We start from the raw sequence: 17,933 nt of genomic DNA, 5'->3' as shown, positions 1-17,933 counted from the left end.
CCGCCGCCGCCGCCGCGGCTCCCACAATGCTCGCGTAGCGTCGTTTCGGCTCCTGTGGAGGCGGTGGCTACAAGATGGCGCAGACGATCTTCGAGGCCCTGGAGGGTGAGCGGCGGCGCGGCCGAGGGAAGCGGCTGTTCCGCGTTGCTCCCCCTCCCGCCGCGCCCTCGCGGCGCCGGGCCCAGGGCGCGTGGCGGCTGTGGGGCGGAGGGCGCCGGGGCCGGAACAGCCGCAGGGCGGGAGGGGCGCGAGCGGGAACAGCCGCGGGAGCCCAGGCCGGACCGTGGGGTGGGGGCAACGAGACCGAACAGCCTCGGAGAGGAAGCTTGGTGGCGGGGCGGGCCTGTTGACCGGAACAGCCGCGGGAACCGATGCCCGGGGAGCAGGGGGGGAGGGCAACGGGACAGGAACAGCGGGGGAGAGAAGGCCCCGGGAGGAAGCACCGGGACCAGAACAGCCGGGGAGGATTGGCCCAGCGGGAAGGGGGCGTTTCGGACCCGACAGCTCCAGCCGCAGGCGGGCGCGGGAGGGTTTTCCCTGGAGGGAACAGCGGCGTGGGTGGGGCCGCCTAAGCTTGGAAAAGCGCGGCGCAGGAGGCCACAGTGAAGGGCCGCAAATTAACCGCGGTGGGAACGGCTGCGGGCCGGGAGGGGCTTGGAGCCTCCAAACCAGGCGTCCTGATCACGAAGAACTTGTATTGAGCACGACTGCGTGCCTCGTGTTGTAACATAGTCTCAAATTCAGAACAGGAAAGATAGTCGCTACCACCATGCAAGACTAGGATTTGGTGCTCACATACTATGCCAGCAAACATTGGGCACCTACCTTGTGCGGGGGCAGAGTTTAATAAAAGACTAAGAAAGGATGGGTGCCAAAGGTGTGCTTGGCTGCGACTTATAGATGCTCCCAGACCCAGACCAGCAAACACTGGGCACCGATCGACTGATTGTCCTGTGCTCTGCAAGATACTAAAATGAGAGTGGGCTTCAAGCGTAGGGAGTTGTAGGCTCTGGAGACAGTAAACACTGAGGGCGTGCTAGGAGTCGTGGGGAAGCCTAGGGACTTCAGGGCCATGACTAATGTTGGGAGGATAGAGACCTACGAGTGTTCTTGGAGGAGTGTGATAAACTGAGCATACACATAATTAGAATGCAGACTGAAAGTAGGCAGGACTAATGTTTGTGCCTGAGGTTTTGAGTGCTGCAACTCCCCAGGAGATCTCAGCCATATTCCTTCACTTCTTGGAGGATCAGAGTTATTACCGTGAAATGCCGGTAACTCTCCCATCTGGAGAGATTTAGCTTCAGGTATATATTCATTGAGCTGGACACAGTGCCTGTCCCACAGTCTGGTGGGAAACAAATTATAGAACAAGCAATTACAGAATTACACAAAAGGTAAACTACAGTAAAAGAAGATAACCTCAGCTGGCTTTCAGCTCCTTGGTGGTGATGAATGTGGAGAGCTAGGGTCAGTGGTGGTTCTCTCTGGGAGGTCAATGGGTTGAGGCCGACTTTCTTTTTAGGTTCCAGGACTTCCTCAGTGTTTGAATTTTTACTGCAAGAATGTGTTCATGTATTGGACAATGAAGAAATTAAAGGCAAGATCAGTTCTTAGGACAATCCTGTGTTTTGGGCTGGGGGAAGGGCCGCAGAACTGGGGATCAAGGGGTGACCCAGGCAGTGGGAACTATATGTACAAAACTCCCGGGGCGGGTGTTTTAGGATTCACAGAAATTCATGCGGGTGAACAGCTAGAGATGAGGCTTCTGAATTTATCTTGGATTCAGGCTAGAGCTAAGAAAGGGTTTTCCACAGGGGAGTGATGCAATTTGATGTATGTGTTATAAAGTTCACACTGGCTGCCCTGAGAACAGACTGGAGGGGGCTAGAGTGGCAGCCAAAAGGTGAGTGAGATGGCTTCAGTTGTCCTGCTGAGACTTGATGGCGTGGGCCAGCGGGAGAGCTGTGGGGGTGGAGAAGAAATGGATCTCACTGATATTTGGAAGGCGGAACAGGCTAGACTTGCTGAAGGACTAGAAAGGGTGGGAGGGAGGGAAGATAGGTTGAGGGAAGATTTAAGGAGTGCCCCAGGGGCTCTAGCTGGGTGGTGCCTTGTTCTCATAAGGATTACTGGAAGAGGAACAAACTGAAGGGTCTCGGTGACACATTTAGTTTGAGTTCAGTTTAGATAAGCAGCATTTTATAAAAGGCTTTTTAAGAGTAGTTTTAGGTTCACAAAGAAGTGGAGAAGAAAGTACAGAGATTTCCTATGTATGCCCTGCTTCACAAATGCATAGCCTCCACCATTATCAACCTCACTTACCAGAATGGTGCATTCATTACCAAGGACGGAACTACATTGATAATCACCCGAAGTCCATAGTTTATCTCAGGTTCACTCTTGATGTTGTTCGTTCTGTCTGACCAATGTACGCATTATAATGTTGCAGAGTATTTTCTGCCTTAAAAATTCTCTGTGCTCTACCTATTCATTCCTCCCCTGTAACTCCTGGCAACCACCGATCTTTCTATTGTCTCCATAGTTTTCTTTTTTCTCTTGTTTTCTTTTCTTTTTCCTCCATAGCTTTAACAGGCAGTATTTTTTAAATTAAAATATTAATTTTGAAATAATATTTTTCTAAGGATTCACATGCAACTGTGAGAAATAATACAGAGATCCCATGTACCCTTTACCTAATTTCCCCAATGTATTATCTTGCAGAACTATCCTGTCATATCATAGTCAACACACAGAATGATTTCAAAGATATTGCCTTTCTATAGCCACACCCACCTCCTTCCCCGCCCCCCCATCCCTCATGCCTACTACTAATCTGTCTTCCATTTCTAAAATGTCATTTTAAGAATTTCATGTAAATAGAATCATACAGTATGTAACCTTCATGATTGACTTTTTTTACTCATAATTCCCTGGAGGTTCATATACTGGTGTGTATATCAGTAGTTTCTTTATATTGCTGAGTGGTATTCTCTTGTATAGATATCTGAGGATATCTATGGAAGGACATCTGAGTCGCTTTCAGGTTTTTACTCTTATAAATAAAACTACTATGAATGTTCTTATACAGGTTTGCACACAAATGTTAACATACTCACAATTTTGCATAAAACAGAAGATTTACTGAAGCTCATTCAAGAAAACATGAACCCCAGTTTTAGAACTCCAATATTAGGGAAAACCAGACTGGGGTAAGTGAGGCTACCCAGAGATAGTATAAGAGGGAAAGGAGAGAGGGTCCAGGGAGAAGGAACCCTTCGAAAAAGAAACATTCAGAAGATGGACAGGAGAAGAAAAACAAAGGAGGCTGGGAAGAAATGAACAGAAAAGAGGGAGAAGACCCAGGAAGTGTGGCATCCTGGAGCCAGAGAAAGGAGTGTTTCAGGAAGGAATGTCCTATGTTGTTGAATGGTCTTCAGTGATTTTGGTGGAATGGTGGGCTTAGGCCCCAATCAAGTGGGTGAAAGAGAATTGGAAGGTGGGTAGAGGAAATGGAAGGTGTAGACAGTGTTCATTGGATGCTTAGTGTTGAAGGGAGGAGAGATGGGAACATGGATTGGAGGGAAGGCATTCTGGAGAGACCTGAGCATGTGTTGCTGTTTGGGGAAGGAAAGGTTGCAGGCACAGTGTGGAGAGAGGGACCAGTTGGTGGCAGGTGGTTTCTGCGGGAGCAGGTGGGCATGGAGGAAAGGGCTGGCTTCAGGAGGGACAGCCTGCGTTATGACAGGGAAGTATCAATTCACTTTGGCTGCATGAGGGAATGGTTTTAATTTATATTGCAGTTAGAAGCTGGGGCAGGCATCCAGGAAAGGGCTGAGAGGTTAGAAGCCAAGTGTTGGTTGAGGGATCAGAGAGAAGGAGGCATCCTCTGGGTTATTTGGGAGGAAGGTAGTGTGCCTTGGTGGCCACTTAAATGTGAGGAAGCTTATCCAGCTAGTGACATGGCTGCACAAGTGTACTGCTGTGAACCTCAACAGTGACAACTGATAGGAAAACATGGAAGTAGTTAGCTTTTCAAGAGTCTGCTGGCCACAAATTCATATTATACTGTTTATTGAAGAATAGAAAAGACAAGCATGCATTGGAAAATAAGGGCAGCAAACAGATTTGTGGGATGTAGATGGGGAAGACTTAGTAACTTGCTTTCCAGATTAGATTCAGCCGTGAGTAAGAGAGCAGCACAACTTGTCAGTGGTTTAAATAGGCTAGAAATTCATTTCTCTCACTTGGAAGTCAGGAGGAAGATCATCCAAAGCTATGAGGGTGACTGTGTTCTACAAAGTTCTCAGAGGCCCAGGATCTTTCCAGTTTTTTGCCCTGCAATTCCTAGGATATGGGCCTTGTCTTCATGATCTGGTATGGGGGCCGGAGTTCTCACCATCATATTCTTCTGGGAAGCAGGATGGAGGATGGGACAAAGAAGGGGTTCACTTACCAGACAACTTTTAAGAAAACGTCCCAGAAGCTGCCGTGTAATACTTTTACTTACATTCCGTTGGCCATAACTTAGACATTCCTTGGCTGCAGGAGTGGCTGGGAAGTGTAATTTTTATTCTGGAGTCATGTTTTCAGCCAAAGTCTTGGGTTCTATTGCAGTGGAAAGAGAACATGTATATCAGGGCACAGCCAGCACTCTTTGCCACAGGGGCCTTGCAGTGGGTCTGGCTTGTAAGGGTGAAGTCAGAGTAGGATGCTGGGCCCACCTTCCAAAGAGGCTGCATTTCTGTCTTCAGGAATGGATAATCAGACCGTCCTGGCCGTCCAGTCATTGTTGGATGGCCAAGGAGCAGTCCCTGATCCAACAGGCCAGAGTGTCAGCGCACCCCCTGATATCCAGCCACTGGGTGAGTATCTGCTCAGGTTCACCAGTGGAAAGTGTGCGTGGCTCCCCATGATAAATAAGTGGTGTTCATGAGGGGATGTGGGAGTGAACTGCCCACTATGGTCCCCAGGATGTCCTCTGACGTCTGAACCTTCTTCCCTTCCTCCCAGCCTGAATCTTCAGGCTCATGCCTTTCTCTGCTAAGCTCTGAGGACACCCTCAATCAATTAGCAAATGTGGGGATCATGACACATGGAATGACTAGGAGTCCTGATGCTTAGCAATGCCTGTACCTTTGACTGGAAGTCATTTCTCAGCCTCCCCTCTATGAAAAGAACAGGCTGAGCATGAATTTCTCTGATTTACAGGCCATACCCCTGAGACACAGGGCAAGGAACTTCTTTAAGAATTCTGTGTGAGTCTACGGCCATGCAACCCTGAACGTATCCGATCTTGTCAGATCTCAGAAGCTAAGCAGGGTCGGGACTGGTTAGTACTTGAATGGGAGACCACCTAGGAATACCAGGTGCTGTAGGTGGAAAAAAAATAAAATAAAATCTTGGGGAAAAAAAAGTATTCCGTGTGAGTCTGAGTATTCATTTATTCATTCCACAAACATATTTAAGTATTTGAGAACCATGCTGGGAACAGAGAAATACACATCTGGACTTGAATCCTTCTTTCTGTAATTCCTGGCTCTGTGGCTTTTGGCAAGTGAGTTAACTATCTCTGTGCCTGAGTTTTCACATCTGTAAAATGGAGATAATAGTTCTATGTTCATAGGAATCTGTGACAATATCTGGGATACGATTTTAGCTGTTCTCAATAAGAAATGCAAGTTTCTTTTGATTTGTACAAGATTAAAGTTTATTTCTCTGTTACATGAAGTACTGATGGACATTTGAAGTGGATATGGTGAGACTCAGACTCCTTCATTCTTGTGGCCCTCAACATACGGTCTAGGATGGCTGCTTCAGCCTCCCTCTTTCATTTCCCCACTCCAGCTAACATGAAGGGAAGAAGGAAGTAGAAGTCATACCCCTTCCTTTAAGAGGAAGTTGCATAAACAGTATATTTCTTCTCTTGTCCTATTGGTCAGAATTTAGTCACATGACATGTCTAGCTGTAAAAATGGCTAGGAAATATAGCCTTTAACTAGACAGCCATGTTTCTCACTAAAATTTATATTACTGTCTAAGAAGGGAGAGTAAGTATTGGGAGATGATTAGACATTTCTACCACAGCATGTCAAGTGTTGAGCGCATTGTATGGCCTGTTGTAGACCCTCAAAAATGGGTTGTGTTAACTGTAGCTAATCATTCATTTAGTTTTTCATTCATTCAACAAACATCCACTGAGGACCTCCAATGTGCCCAGGAGATATCACAGTTATGGTGAATATAAATAAGACATATTTTCTTTCCTTAGGGGACTCACAGTCTGGTAATGATGGGAAAAGTGTGTTAGAAAAGGTATGCCTAGAAGAAGGAACTGTGGCCACTGCTTTAGGAAGGCTTCCTAGAGGAGGTGACAACTGAACTGATCCTTATAGAATGAGTAGTTCTTAGGCATCTTGACAGGGAAATGGGCTGTAAAGGCACAGAAGAGTGTGATTATGTGGCCCATTTGGTAACTGATGAATAAATTCAGGATAAAGAGTCTGAAGTTCACAACTCTGAAATGAAGCACTTTGCTATTTCCTGATTCTAATTTTTGGATACCTTTACGCACATGACTGGATACTCGTGCAGGTGCCTGTATGGTTCTGGAAGTTCCTAAGAAGAAGGAAGGTCAAAATTGACACATGTATGTGGAATCACAGAATACTGTTAAAGTTGCTGTTGCTTTTTTTTTGTTATTCTCCTATCTATGCCATTCTGCCATGTGACCCCTAGATGATGAGGATGTCTTTCTCTGCGGGAAGTGTAAAAAGCAGTTCAACTCACTACCAGCGTTTATGACCCACAAGCGGGAACAGTGTCAGGGGAATGCCCCACCCCTGGCCACAGTCTCACTAGCCACCAACAGCATCTACACACCTTCGGCAGCACCCACAGCAGTCCAGCAGGCCCCACCTCCTGCAAATCGACAGGTATTTTAATTGTTTTTTTTTAATTCATTCAGCAAGTGTTTTTTTGAGCACCCACTGTAGGTCAGGCACTGGGGTTCAGTGATGGAAAAACAGACCAAGTCACGGTCCTCATGGAGTTGGGTTAGAGAGCACCCAAATAAGTGTAGAGAGATACTTTTTATAGACTGTTAAATGCAGAGAAAGAAAGAGAGAATGCCAGGACAGGGGTGGGAGGTTTTTCCATTTTGTATACAGTGCTTGGGGAGAGACTCTGTGAAGAGGTGACATTTGAGCAAAGACCTAAGGAGGTAAGAGAATGAGTCATGCAACTAGTAGGTATCTGGAGAATCTTGCAGAGTCCTTGGTCAGGAACATAGTTTTGGAGCAAAGGCCCTGGGTAGCAGCTCTTAGTGAGATTAAAGAATCCTCCTAAAGGAAGCTGGGCATGTCTCAGGATGCCAGATCAAGGAGTCAAATTTCCCTCCAATTTCTTCTTTCCTCCTTATTCCTTTAAAACATTATCTTCCTCCATTCTACAGACATAATTCCTGCCATTAAAATAAAGTCTTCATCCCAGACCCACAGGACGTGTAGATTAAAACTTTTCAAGTGGTCTTAGACATCTAACACAGAACATAGTCTTTTTTCTCACTCCTTGATTTTAACTTTTCTTAGAAGAAAATTTTCCTGTTCTCCCCTCTTTTTTTTTCAATAGGAAGAAAGAAGGAAATTCCTCCATTTCTGGGCAAGAAAATAACTTTAGCACCCAAATGGTCAGTTATCAAACATGAATCCCCCTGCCTAAATGACTTGGATGGACATGGATACAATTTCCCATTTTCATCTCAGCCGGACACATGTGACATTGTAAAAATATATATGAGCCAGAATCTACACTACCTTTTCTGGCTATAATGTAGGGTGTTTCCATAACTTGCCTGGGCTGTCCTTGCTTGATCGAGGGCAAGGACATCCTGTTTGAACAGGGACCGTGGGTTTAGGGGCTGAGTTGCTGCTGTTTTCAGAGGTCCTACAGAGACAAATTGTGGCAGAAATGTTGCAAAATCAGACCAGTGAGAAACCAAGCATCATTTGGAGAGTTGGAGAACTCAGGTTTATTACACCAGCAGTCCCAGAGGAGCTAGCCTCTCAAGATCTGGGGCATGAGCTCAATTGCAACTTTGCTTATGTAGAGCTTATTTGGCATAGGCTGATTGGTTAATTTGTCCTCAGATGGTTACAAAGCATGGGAGTTGCTATGGGTTGCAGGCAGTTACAAAGAATTACAAAGCATGCCAGTTGCTAGAGGGTACAGGCACTTAGATTTGTTGCTTAGAACAAGCAAAAGGGAGGATGAGTCTTTAGTTAATTTCGAGTACAGCTTGTGCAGCAAACATATCTACAGAATCAAAACAAAGAGCTGGTTAGCCTTTTGAGTGAAAATTCCTCTTCAGGGTGACCTAGGAAGATACCAAGGGTCTGCTACTAAAATAAAGCAACAGTAAACAAATAAAACACCCTTTCTATCTACTGAGAGGAGCAGTCAGTGTAGTTTGACCCTCTTGTAAGATCTGCCTTTCATCCTGTTAACCTGAGAGCAGTAATATTATTTTTATTAATCATTTGTATGTTTACAAGGAATACATGGTTCCCTTTTTAAAAGTTAGAATGTTGCAAATCAAGGCCCCTCTGGCACTATTCCTCTCCTTTGCATCCAGGTAACTGCTGATGGGTATTCTTTTCAAGTTTTTCAGATATTTTCTTATACTTATTTAAGTATCCACAGGAATTACATAGTAGTAGTATTTTAGATTTTTAAGAATAAGAGTACATAATGTACATGTTATTATGTAATTTGATTATTATGTAGTACCTTTTACCTGCTGTATAGTGTTCTATCCATGACTATGTTGTCTTTTTAAATCTATTCCCCTGTCGATGAGCCTCAAGTTTATTTTCCATTTTCACTGTGAGAAGCAATGCTTTGCAAAGTACTCTTGTTCCTGGACTCCCTGTGACATGTGTGAATGTTCCTCTAGGATAGATGCCAGAAAGTATTATTGCTAGGTCATAGGATATGTGCTTTACAGGGAGGTGTAACTTATTCTTCTCATTTGTTAGATGAGGAAATGGAGGTTCAGAGAGGTGGAGTGACTTTCCCAGGGTCACAGCAGCAGGGAGCAGCAGAGGTAGAAATGGAATCCAGGTCTGTGGGACTCCAGAACCCAGAGCTTTTGCATCATGCCTTCTGCTTCCTTCCAGAGCCTTACACATGTTCGTTCTCTCTCTCTCTCTCTCTCTCTCTCTCTCTCTCTCTCTCTCTCTCTCTCGTTCCCTCACTCCCTGCCTCTCTCATTCTCTGCCCCCCGCCCTGCCCTTCTTCCCTCGCCCCCAACGCTTCTCTCTCCTTCTAGATCTCCACATACATCACAGTACCCCCGTCCCCGCTGATCCAGACCCTGGTACAGGGGAACATCTTGGTGAGTGATGATGTGCTCATGTCTGCCATGTCGGCCTTCACATCCCTGGACCAACCCATCCCCCAAGGCCCTCCACCCGTACAGGTAAGGAGGGGGCTGGCTTCTCTTAGGGTCTTTATTCCAGGCCTGCGTATTGATTCCTGCAGATTCAGAATCTTGTAGAAAAAAAGGGGGCTGGGCCCCACCTCTCCCCACACTGAGGAGGACAGTTTGCCTTCCCTGCTCAGCCATGTTGTGGGTGGGGAAGCTGCCACTGCAGTGGGGACCCAGAACATGACTTTGGGAGGAGGTGGTTTATAGCCATAGTCCAGCTATTTGACTCCCGTTTTTATTTTTAACAAAAATGTTCCATATCCACTAGGAAAATATTAGAAAATACACAAAAGGAAAGTAAAAAAAAAAAAAAAAAGTTAATTGTTTATAATCTGGGAAGGGAAGCGGCATGGTAACCAACTGCAATGTGCAATTCTTGGTTGGATCCTGGATTGGGGGGAAAAAGCTATAAAGGCATTAATGGGAAAAATCAGACTAGGGAGGAATTTGAATATTTTTTATAATAGTACATCAATAATCAGTTCTTGAGTGTGATCATCGAATTGTGGTTATACAGGAGAATATCCTTCTTAGGAGATACATCTGAGTACACAGTATTGAGGAGTAAAGTGTTATGATGTCTCTAACTAATTCTCAAGTGGCTTGATGAAATACAATTCTCAAGTGGCTTTGCCATACATATGGCAGATGTGGCAAAATGGTAACAACTGAGAATTAGATGAAATGTCAAGAATGTGCGATGTGTTCTTTCTCAGCCTTTCTGTAGGTTTGACATTTTTCAGAATGAAAGCTGAGAAATCAATTAATCACCCATACTCCACTTAAAGAATACACTATCAAAATTTTGGTGTCTGGCTTTCCTGACCTTTGAATACAAATAGAGAAATAAACAGCTTTTTTTTTTTTTGTACTATAAATATATTTATAATATACACATCTATATAAACGAGTCATGTTATATGCACTGTTCTAGAACTTGTTTTTCTTGCTTTGCTCTATATCAGTATTTCCCAAAATATTCCTCAGAATAGTGGCTCCTTGGGATTTTCCAATACAGAAATGATCTCTGGTCAAACCAATGTAGGGTAGAGGCATTCTTTCTCTTCCCTTGTTCCCTTCCTGGCTTTTTCTGTAGGAAAGAGACACTTTTGATTTTTGTTATTCAAGATTTTTCCCCAAATATATGGAAGCCAAGAAAGAACAATTAAGAGGAGCACCCTTTATGACATACTTTGTGGGTGGCAGCATCATTTTAACAGCCGTAAAGGGTCCCATCGTGTGGATGGGCCATCCTCTGTTTAACCAGGCCTTGATGAGTGGACATGCAGATCATTGCCACTTTTTGCTGTTATAAAAATGACTGAAGTAACATCCATGTACAGATATCTTTGCCCACCTGCTTGATTATTTTTTAAAGGTTTTTATTAAAATATAGCTAATGTGTAATACTGTATTAGCCTCAGTGTACTCTCAAGGTGCTAAGAGTTTCAACATTTATATGCCAAAAGAAATGACTACCATAAGTCCAACAACCATTTGACACCATACGACACTATCAATATTATTGACTACATTCCCTATGCTGTACACCACATACTTCCCCATGACTATTTCATAACTACCAATTGTACTTCTTAATGTCTTCACCTTTCCTGCTTGATTGGTTTTGTAGAATAATTTTCTAGAAGTCAATTTCAGGCATCTACAGCCACCCATCCATTTAGTGACACTCTAGGAAGATTCCCAGGATTCAGGATGGTTGTACTCATGATTGTGGTTTATTATAGCAAAAGGACACATGGCAGGGTCACCAAGGGAAGAAGACACATCAACTAGAGTCTGGACGAATCTAGGCACAGGCTTCTACAGTTCTCTTTGGGGAAGTGGTACGAGGCTGCACAAAACACACCTTTTCCTCCAGCAGTGAAGAGCAGCAATGCACGTGCAGTATTTCTGCCCAGGGAAACACATCCAAGACTCCTACGGCCAGGGCCTTTATTGGAGATGGGTCACTTAGTCTCCCAACCATTATGACCAAAATTCCAGACTTCTCAATGAGAAGATGTTCACCATCCTTATCAACATAAGGAACCTTCTACAAGGCAGGTTCTCAGATGCCAGTCAAGAGCCGGTCCTAAAAGCAAGCCCTTACAAAGACAGCAACATTAGGCCTGCTGTATGAACTCATTTCTGCACAAGCTGGGCCATTTTTACCAACTTTCACAGAGAAAAGGGATAGCAGCACCTGGCTGATGGTTCCTGTGAATTCCCCCATGACTCTGTTTCCATGCTCCCTCTCAGTCCCATCCTCTGAGCTGCTTTGTGGGTGGCAGTTCCTTCCACGTGGCTAGCTAAGGCAAATTCCTTCCTCACTGATAAACAAGACAGCTGGTATCAAGAGGTATCACACTTTACTTTTCTCTTCTGATTTCAGAGCAGCCTGAATATGCATTCTGCACCCAGCTACCTCACCCAGGCTCCACCACCTCCTCCACCCCCTCCTCCATTGCCCCCACCCCCACCCCCTCAGCCCCCTCCACCTCCACCCCAGAGCCTGGGCCCCCCTGGACGTCCTAACCCTGGTGCAAATAGCGTGGTGGAGGTGTACAGTGCCACGGCACCCCTGGCTGGAAGTGGAACAGTGGAGATCCAGGCACTGGGAATGCAGCCCTACCCACCCCTGGAGGTGAGTAGAGGATGGCGGTTGGGGTGGAGGGGGAGAAAGTGTCATGCTCATCATGGATAGCCTGGACCTTCCTTCCCCTGAGCACCAGCTGTGTGTCAGACACTGAGCTGGAGGTATCATTGGTGGAGGGGGCAAAACCAGATCATGGAGTGTACTACAAGAGGGATTTTAATCAAGCCATCATAGCTATAAATGTAAATGCAAACCATGAGAAGGTGGTATGAAGTACAGGTTGTAGCAGAAATACAAGCCACCTTCAGGGAGTGCTCAGAACAATCAGAATACCTGTCTTTTGGAGAGAGGATTCCAAAAGTTACCTGTGTATCTCTTAGATTTTTAACAAGCTTGGTTTATCCGTTAGCTATGGCAGTGTAAAAATATCCACAAAACCTCAGTGGTATATAGCAAGAGTCCCCAACCCCGGGCTGCAGACTAGTACTGGTCTGTGGCCATAGGAACCAGCATACACAGCAGGAGGTGAGTGACTGGCAAGCGAATGAAGCTTCATCTGTATTTGCAGCCATTCCCCAGCGGTAGCATTATCACCTCAGCTCCACCTCAGATCTTTAGGCATTAGAATCACATAAGAGCCCTGGTCTCTGGTACCAAAAAGGTTGGGGACCGCCGGTATGTAGCAAAAAGTGTTTATTGTTCTCACATCTATGGTGGTCAGTTTGACAACATCACTTATCTTGGCTGGGCTCTTCCACGTGTCTGGAGGTTGGCTGGCTGTTGACTGCTCTAGAATGGCCTGGGGTAGGATAAGTGGGGTGCTCCCTGCATCTTTCTTCCAGTTAGCCAGGCATGTTCTCATCACAGTGGTAGAGGTGCAGTAATGCAAGGAGAAATGCTCAAGACTTCTTGAGGTTTAGACTTATGACACAGTGTCACTTCTTTTGGTTGAAGCAGGTCACAAGGCCAGCTTAGATTTAAGGAGTAGGGAAATAGACACCATCTCTTGATGGGAAAAACTGCAAAGTCACACCACAAAAAGCATGGGTACAGAGAGAGGTAAAGATTTGAGATCATTATGCAATCAGTACACCATGTATACCATACTAACTCTGTGCTGAAGAGCTCTGAGTATAAACAGTGTACTCTCAAGGTGCTAAGAGTTTAGAATCTTCCCAGACACCAATGTTAGGGGCCTGGTTATGACAGCAAGAGCTTGCCTGCACTTGAGGTCACATTATCGCAGAGTAACCCTAGAATCAGCCATACAGACATTCCACGTCAGGTAGCATTTATTGGTAGGGAAAACCAGACCAGTGGGAAAATCCCACTACCAGTTACGTGGTGTTACAAGAGCCTGCAAGGGGATTTGTCTTAGCCTGGGAGAATAAAGCAAGCTTACCTAAGGGCTTTGTTGAATTCAAAAAGAAAAATTAAGTCAGTGAGATGCTGAGAGTATGATGGTGACCTATTAGGCAGAGGGGCCAGCACAGGGGGAGCTGCTGCTATTTATTTTCCATCTAGATGAGGGTACACTTTGTGGTTGGAGCCTGAGTCTTTCATTGTGCATCCTTAGCCTCTAGCAGAATACCTGGCCTATAAGTACACCTGTAGGAGGTATCTGAAATAGAGCCCTCTGACCTCAGTTTTCCGTCCTCTAAAATTGGAATTCCCCTTGCAGAGCTATTGAGGATAATCAGAGCTAACGTAGTGGCAGTTATATAGTTGCTCAGTAATGACTGGAATGATGGGTGAATTCATTCATGTAACAACTGTGTATTGAGTACTGTATTGGTGAGGAAAATAGAAACCACCTGCTCCTACCACGGCTGCTAGAGAGTGGTTTCTACCTCCCCTCTGCCTTCCACATCTCCTTCAGATGCTTCTTGCGGGTAGACCTAATCTGTGTTCAGAACCATGCTGGCAAAGGAGTCTGGGAATGTTACTCTTAAGTTTTCCACCCTGCATTTCAGGGGAGAGCATGGAAGGATGTGGGAATGATGCCAAGGGCCAATAGACAAGATCTGGCAGAACCACCTACTGATGCCATGTCAGATGCCCAATACACGTGTAAATGAATTCATTCATTCAACAAATATTTATTGAGTTTCCACTCTGTGCCAAGCATTGCTCTAGCTCCGGAGACAGACCAGTAAACAAAAGCAGAACAAAAATCTCTGCCTTCATGGAAGTAGATGATAGACAAGATTAGTAAGTAAAATATATCTTATTACATAATGATAAGTTTAAGGAGAAAAAGCAGAGAAGGATAGGAAGTGACATTTGGATAGGCTCTCCTAGAAAGACCAACGAATGATATGTAGGTGAATGAAAAAATGAAATTTTCACAATGCCCAGTGTTGTGATAGAAGCTTAGTGTTAACTTTCATTTAGTGGCTCAGAATTTATTTGGTGATTTCTTGCGGCTTTAGTGTCAATTCTCAGTTGAGGGATGCCTGCTGGTGAGGTGTCAGGCAGGATCAATTAAGAAGTGGAATTTCCGATGAGGGCACAGACCCTTCTGACTTGCCGGTTCTCCTGTGGAAGCAAGCTACTAATAACAATAATAATGGCAATAATAACAGATAATGTTTATTGAGTACTTACTATATACTAGGCACTGTCCTAAGCGCTTTACTTGTTAGCTCCAGTAATCCTCATAACAATCCAATGAGAGAGGTACTGTGATTAGTTCCATTTTACAGATGTTGAAACAGACAGAAGTTAAAAGACTTGCCCAAATCTTTTAGGTGATAAGTGTCAGAGTCAGGATTTGAACCCAGGCAGCCTGGCTTCAAAGCTGCTTCTAGCCTGTTGGCTTCGTGAAGTTCTAAAGGGTCTTGGGAATGACCGGGGTGACTGAGCTAGATGGAGGATTTAGGATGGCACTATAGACGGGGGGTGGCTGAGGTCACCAGGGCTGCAGTGAGCATACCACTGGCTGGGGCAGCTCTTCCTTTCCCTTCCCAGAGCTCTATCCCTGACTTTGCTGTCCTTTCAGGTGCCAAACCAGTGTGTGGAGGCTCCAGTATACCCCACCCCCCCGGTGTACAGCCCTGGCAAACAGGGATTCAAACCAAAAGGACCAAACCCTGCTGACCCCATGACCAGTGCTACTGGGGGCACAGTGGCTACCTTTGACTCCCCACCAACGCTGAAGACCCGACGGGCCAAAGGTGCCAGTGGACTCCCAGAAGGTCGGCCCACAGCCTGTCATGAGCGTCTTTCCTGAGCATTGGCCTATCCACAGGCTGCTTATTTCTAGTCTTTCCTTTTAAGAAAATGGTTAAGGTTAAGTTTGGTTGATGTAGTAGAAAATCTAAAATAAGTGACTTCGGAATGATCGAATTTTGTTTTTCTCCTGTGCAAAACAAGGCCAGAGGCAGGCGATCTGGAGATCATGTGTATCAGGCACCCACATTTCTTCTGTCTTTCTGCTCTACTGTCCCTGGTTCATGGCTTTTCTTATCAGGCTGCCTCCTTGTATAATATGGCTACTGGAGCTCCAGTCATCAATTTTACATTCCAGGTAGTAAGAAAGATAAAAGGGGTGTCTCCCAGCTTCTAGCAGTTCTGCATGATGCTTTTACTTAATCTCATTGGTCAAACTTAGTCACATGACCACATCTAGCGGCAAAGGAAGCTAGGAAATGTCTCTTTTAGCCAGGAACATTAATGTTCCCCTTATGTAGGGCACTCATGAAGAAAGAAGGGGAGAAATTGGTATTAGGTAGGTAAGCAGCAATGTCTACCACTGCTTTGGAGATGCTAAGTATGGGTTTGAGGACAGTGCGAGGAAGTGATTATGAGTGGGGAAATCAAGAGCAGAGAACCTTAGGGGCTTTTCAATAAACTACTTCCATGCTGCCTTTCTTCCACAAATATGTGTTGAGCAACTGTGTGCCAGGCTTGGTGTCAGGCCCTGGGGATCCAACATCTTGGTCCAGGATTTCCCTACCCTCAATTGTCATAGTTTAATAGGAGAGACAGATAAGTAAATATTTATGGGTTACTCTTGGAAGGAGATTAACAGGGTACTGTGATTGGGAATACTAAGATGAGGCTGGAAAATGATGCTACCTATGAGAAGGAAACAGCCCTGTGGATATCTGAGGGGCAAGCATATCAGACAAGGGAGAACAGCAGGTGCAAAGGTCCTGAGGTGGGACTTTTGCAGTCTTTCAAAGTTAACAAGGAGTCCACCATAGCTAGATGAAGAGAATGATGAGGTTGGTAGGAAACAGGGGATGCAGAGCCCTGTAGATCACAGCAGAGAGGTTGGATTTTATCCTAGGCTTTCTTCCCCCAAGCTCTGTGAGGGGGCTCACTTGCACCTCTTCTCCTGCCTGTCCATGGGTGTAGACCTCTCACAGTCTGGAATTGCTGGCCTCACGTCCAGGAAGTTGAGTGGGTGGAGGCTGCCTTGGCAACACAGTTATGCCCTCAGCCTCACCATTTTCCTCCTCTTAATTTGTCTTTCAGCTGCAGGGAAGCCAAAGGCTCAGAAACTCAAGTGCTCATACTGTGATAAGTCATTCACCAAAAACTTTGACCTGCAGCAGCACATCCGAAGGTACACAGGCATGATTGGGCAGGTGGCTCCTGGGCAGTCCTGGCTGGGGGCCATCCACAGTGGAAGTTAGGCTCCCTTCTTAGTCCCTCAACCTGGTGGTAACCAAGGCCCCATCCATCTTGTCATGGTTCTCAGATCATCAGTTCAGGTCAGGATTGTTGTCCTTTTTTTCTTTCAGAAGCAGTGGGGAGTATCTGGCGAAATCTATGGGGTCTACCTGCTATGATGGGGGAATGTCTGAGTTGGGCAAGGTGGGAGGAGAAATGTACCTGAACTGATAGGGGCTTTGCAGAAACGGCTGACCTCAAGGGCTGCCATGCTCTGCAAATATGACTCTGAGCCCTCTGCTCTCTCAGGACTGACTACAATACCTTTTCTGCCAAGAACATGCACGGAGCCCCTCTGGACCTCAGGATTTCCTTCTGTGAAGTGGAGGGGTAGACTTGTTAAGTGATTCTCAAAGAATGGGGTACATTGGTACATGAGATGATTTTAGGTGGTTTGTGGATGTGGCGTTGAGACGTTCTGAAAGATACAGTGAGAAAATTATTCTCTTTTCAATTTCTTTCAGTCCTCGGAGAGTCAAAGGAGAGAGCCTCAATTTGGTGTTAATTTATCTTAAAGCCTTACACATTGCCACGTGCTTGGTTATCTTTTATGGTTGGGGAGAGAGAGAGAGAGAGAGCAAGAACAAGAGAGAATAAGAGAGAACAAGAACCTAAGATTCCAACCTTGGCAGGAAGTGGCTTTTCTCTAGACCAGGGTTCTCACCTTGGCACTGTTGATATTTTCGATGACATCGTTCTTTTCTGTGGGGGTTTGACCTATGCCTGGTAGAATATTTAGCAGCATTCCTCATTCCACTAACCATCAAATGTCAATAGCATCCCTCCTCCCTCAGCTGCGACAACCAAATATGCCTCCAAACATTGCCATATGTCCCATGGAGGGCAAAATCAATCTCAGTTGAGAACCACTCATCTACACTGATGTTGTCCAATAAGACTTTCTTCAGAGATTGGCACTGTCCAATAGGGTAGCCACTAAACATATATGGCTATTGAATATTCGATTGAGAAACTGAATTTTTAATTTTATTTTAATTAATTTAAATTTAAATAGGCAATGTGGCTTGTGTCTATTGGTCAGTGCATATTTAGATCTTAATAATATGGTTTAATAAATTACTGAGTTTTTTGCTTACTTTTTGTAATTTGTATTTACATTGAATGGTTTTTCACATGCAATAACACTGGGAATCTTTATTTTAAAAT

At 45.1% G+C, this 17,933-nt stretch overlaps 1 protein-coding gene and 1 pseudogene across 6 annotated transcripts in view; both read left to right on the top strand.

The window, feature by feature from the left end:
• Nucleotides 1-17,933, top strand: part of ZNF341 (zinc finger protein 341) — a 38,712-nt gene continuing 20,779 nt past the window's right edge. Inside the window, exons 1-7 of one of the 6 annotated variants that reach the window (XM_036229515.1) lie at nucleotides 1-105; nucleotides 4,755-4,865; nucleotides 6,739-6,935; nucleotides 9,329-9,478; nucleotides 11,883-12,134; nucleotides 15,088-15,262; nucleotides 16,569-16,659. In XM_036229515.1, the coding sequence (XP_036085408.1) occupies nucleotides 75-105; nucleotides 4,755-4,865; nucleotides 6,739-6,935; nucleotides 9,329-9,478; nucleotides 11,883-12,134; nucleotides 15,088-15,262; nucleotides 16,569-16,659 (1,007 nt within the window). In that variant the 5' untranslated portion in view covers nucleotides 1-74. Of the gene's footprint in view, nucleotides 106-452; nucleotides 1,601-2,587; nucleotides 4,866-6,738; nucleotides 6,936-7,629; nucleotides 7,688-9,328; nucleotides 9,479-11,882; nucleotides 12,135-15,087; nucleotides 15,284-16,568; nucleotides 16,660-17,933 lie in introns of those variants that run through there. The other 5 variants (XM_016162257.2, XM_036229514.1, XM_036229513.1 and 2 more) reach the window with 5 other exon arrangements.
• On the top strand, nucleotides 5,263-5,381 carry LOC118610443 (annotated as a pseudogene).

This window comes from Rousettus aegyptiacus, unplaced genomic scaffold (genome assembly GCF_014176215.1).
Source record: "Rousettus aegyptiacus isolate mRouAeg1 unplaced genomic scaffold, mRouAeg1.p scaffold_m13_p_12, whole genome shotgun sequence".
NCBI lineage: Eukaryota > Metazoa > Chordata > Mammalia > Chiroptera > Pteropodidae > Rousettus > Rousettus aegyptiacus.
This window is presented reverse-complemented; position numbering and strand designations above follow the sequence as displayed.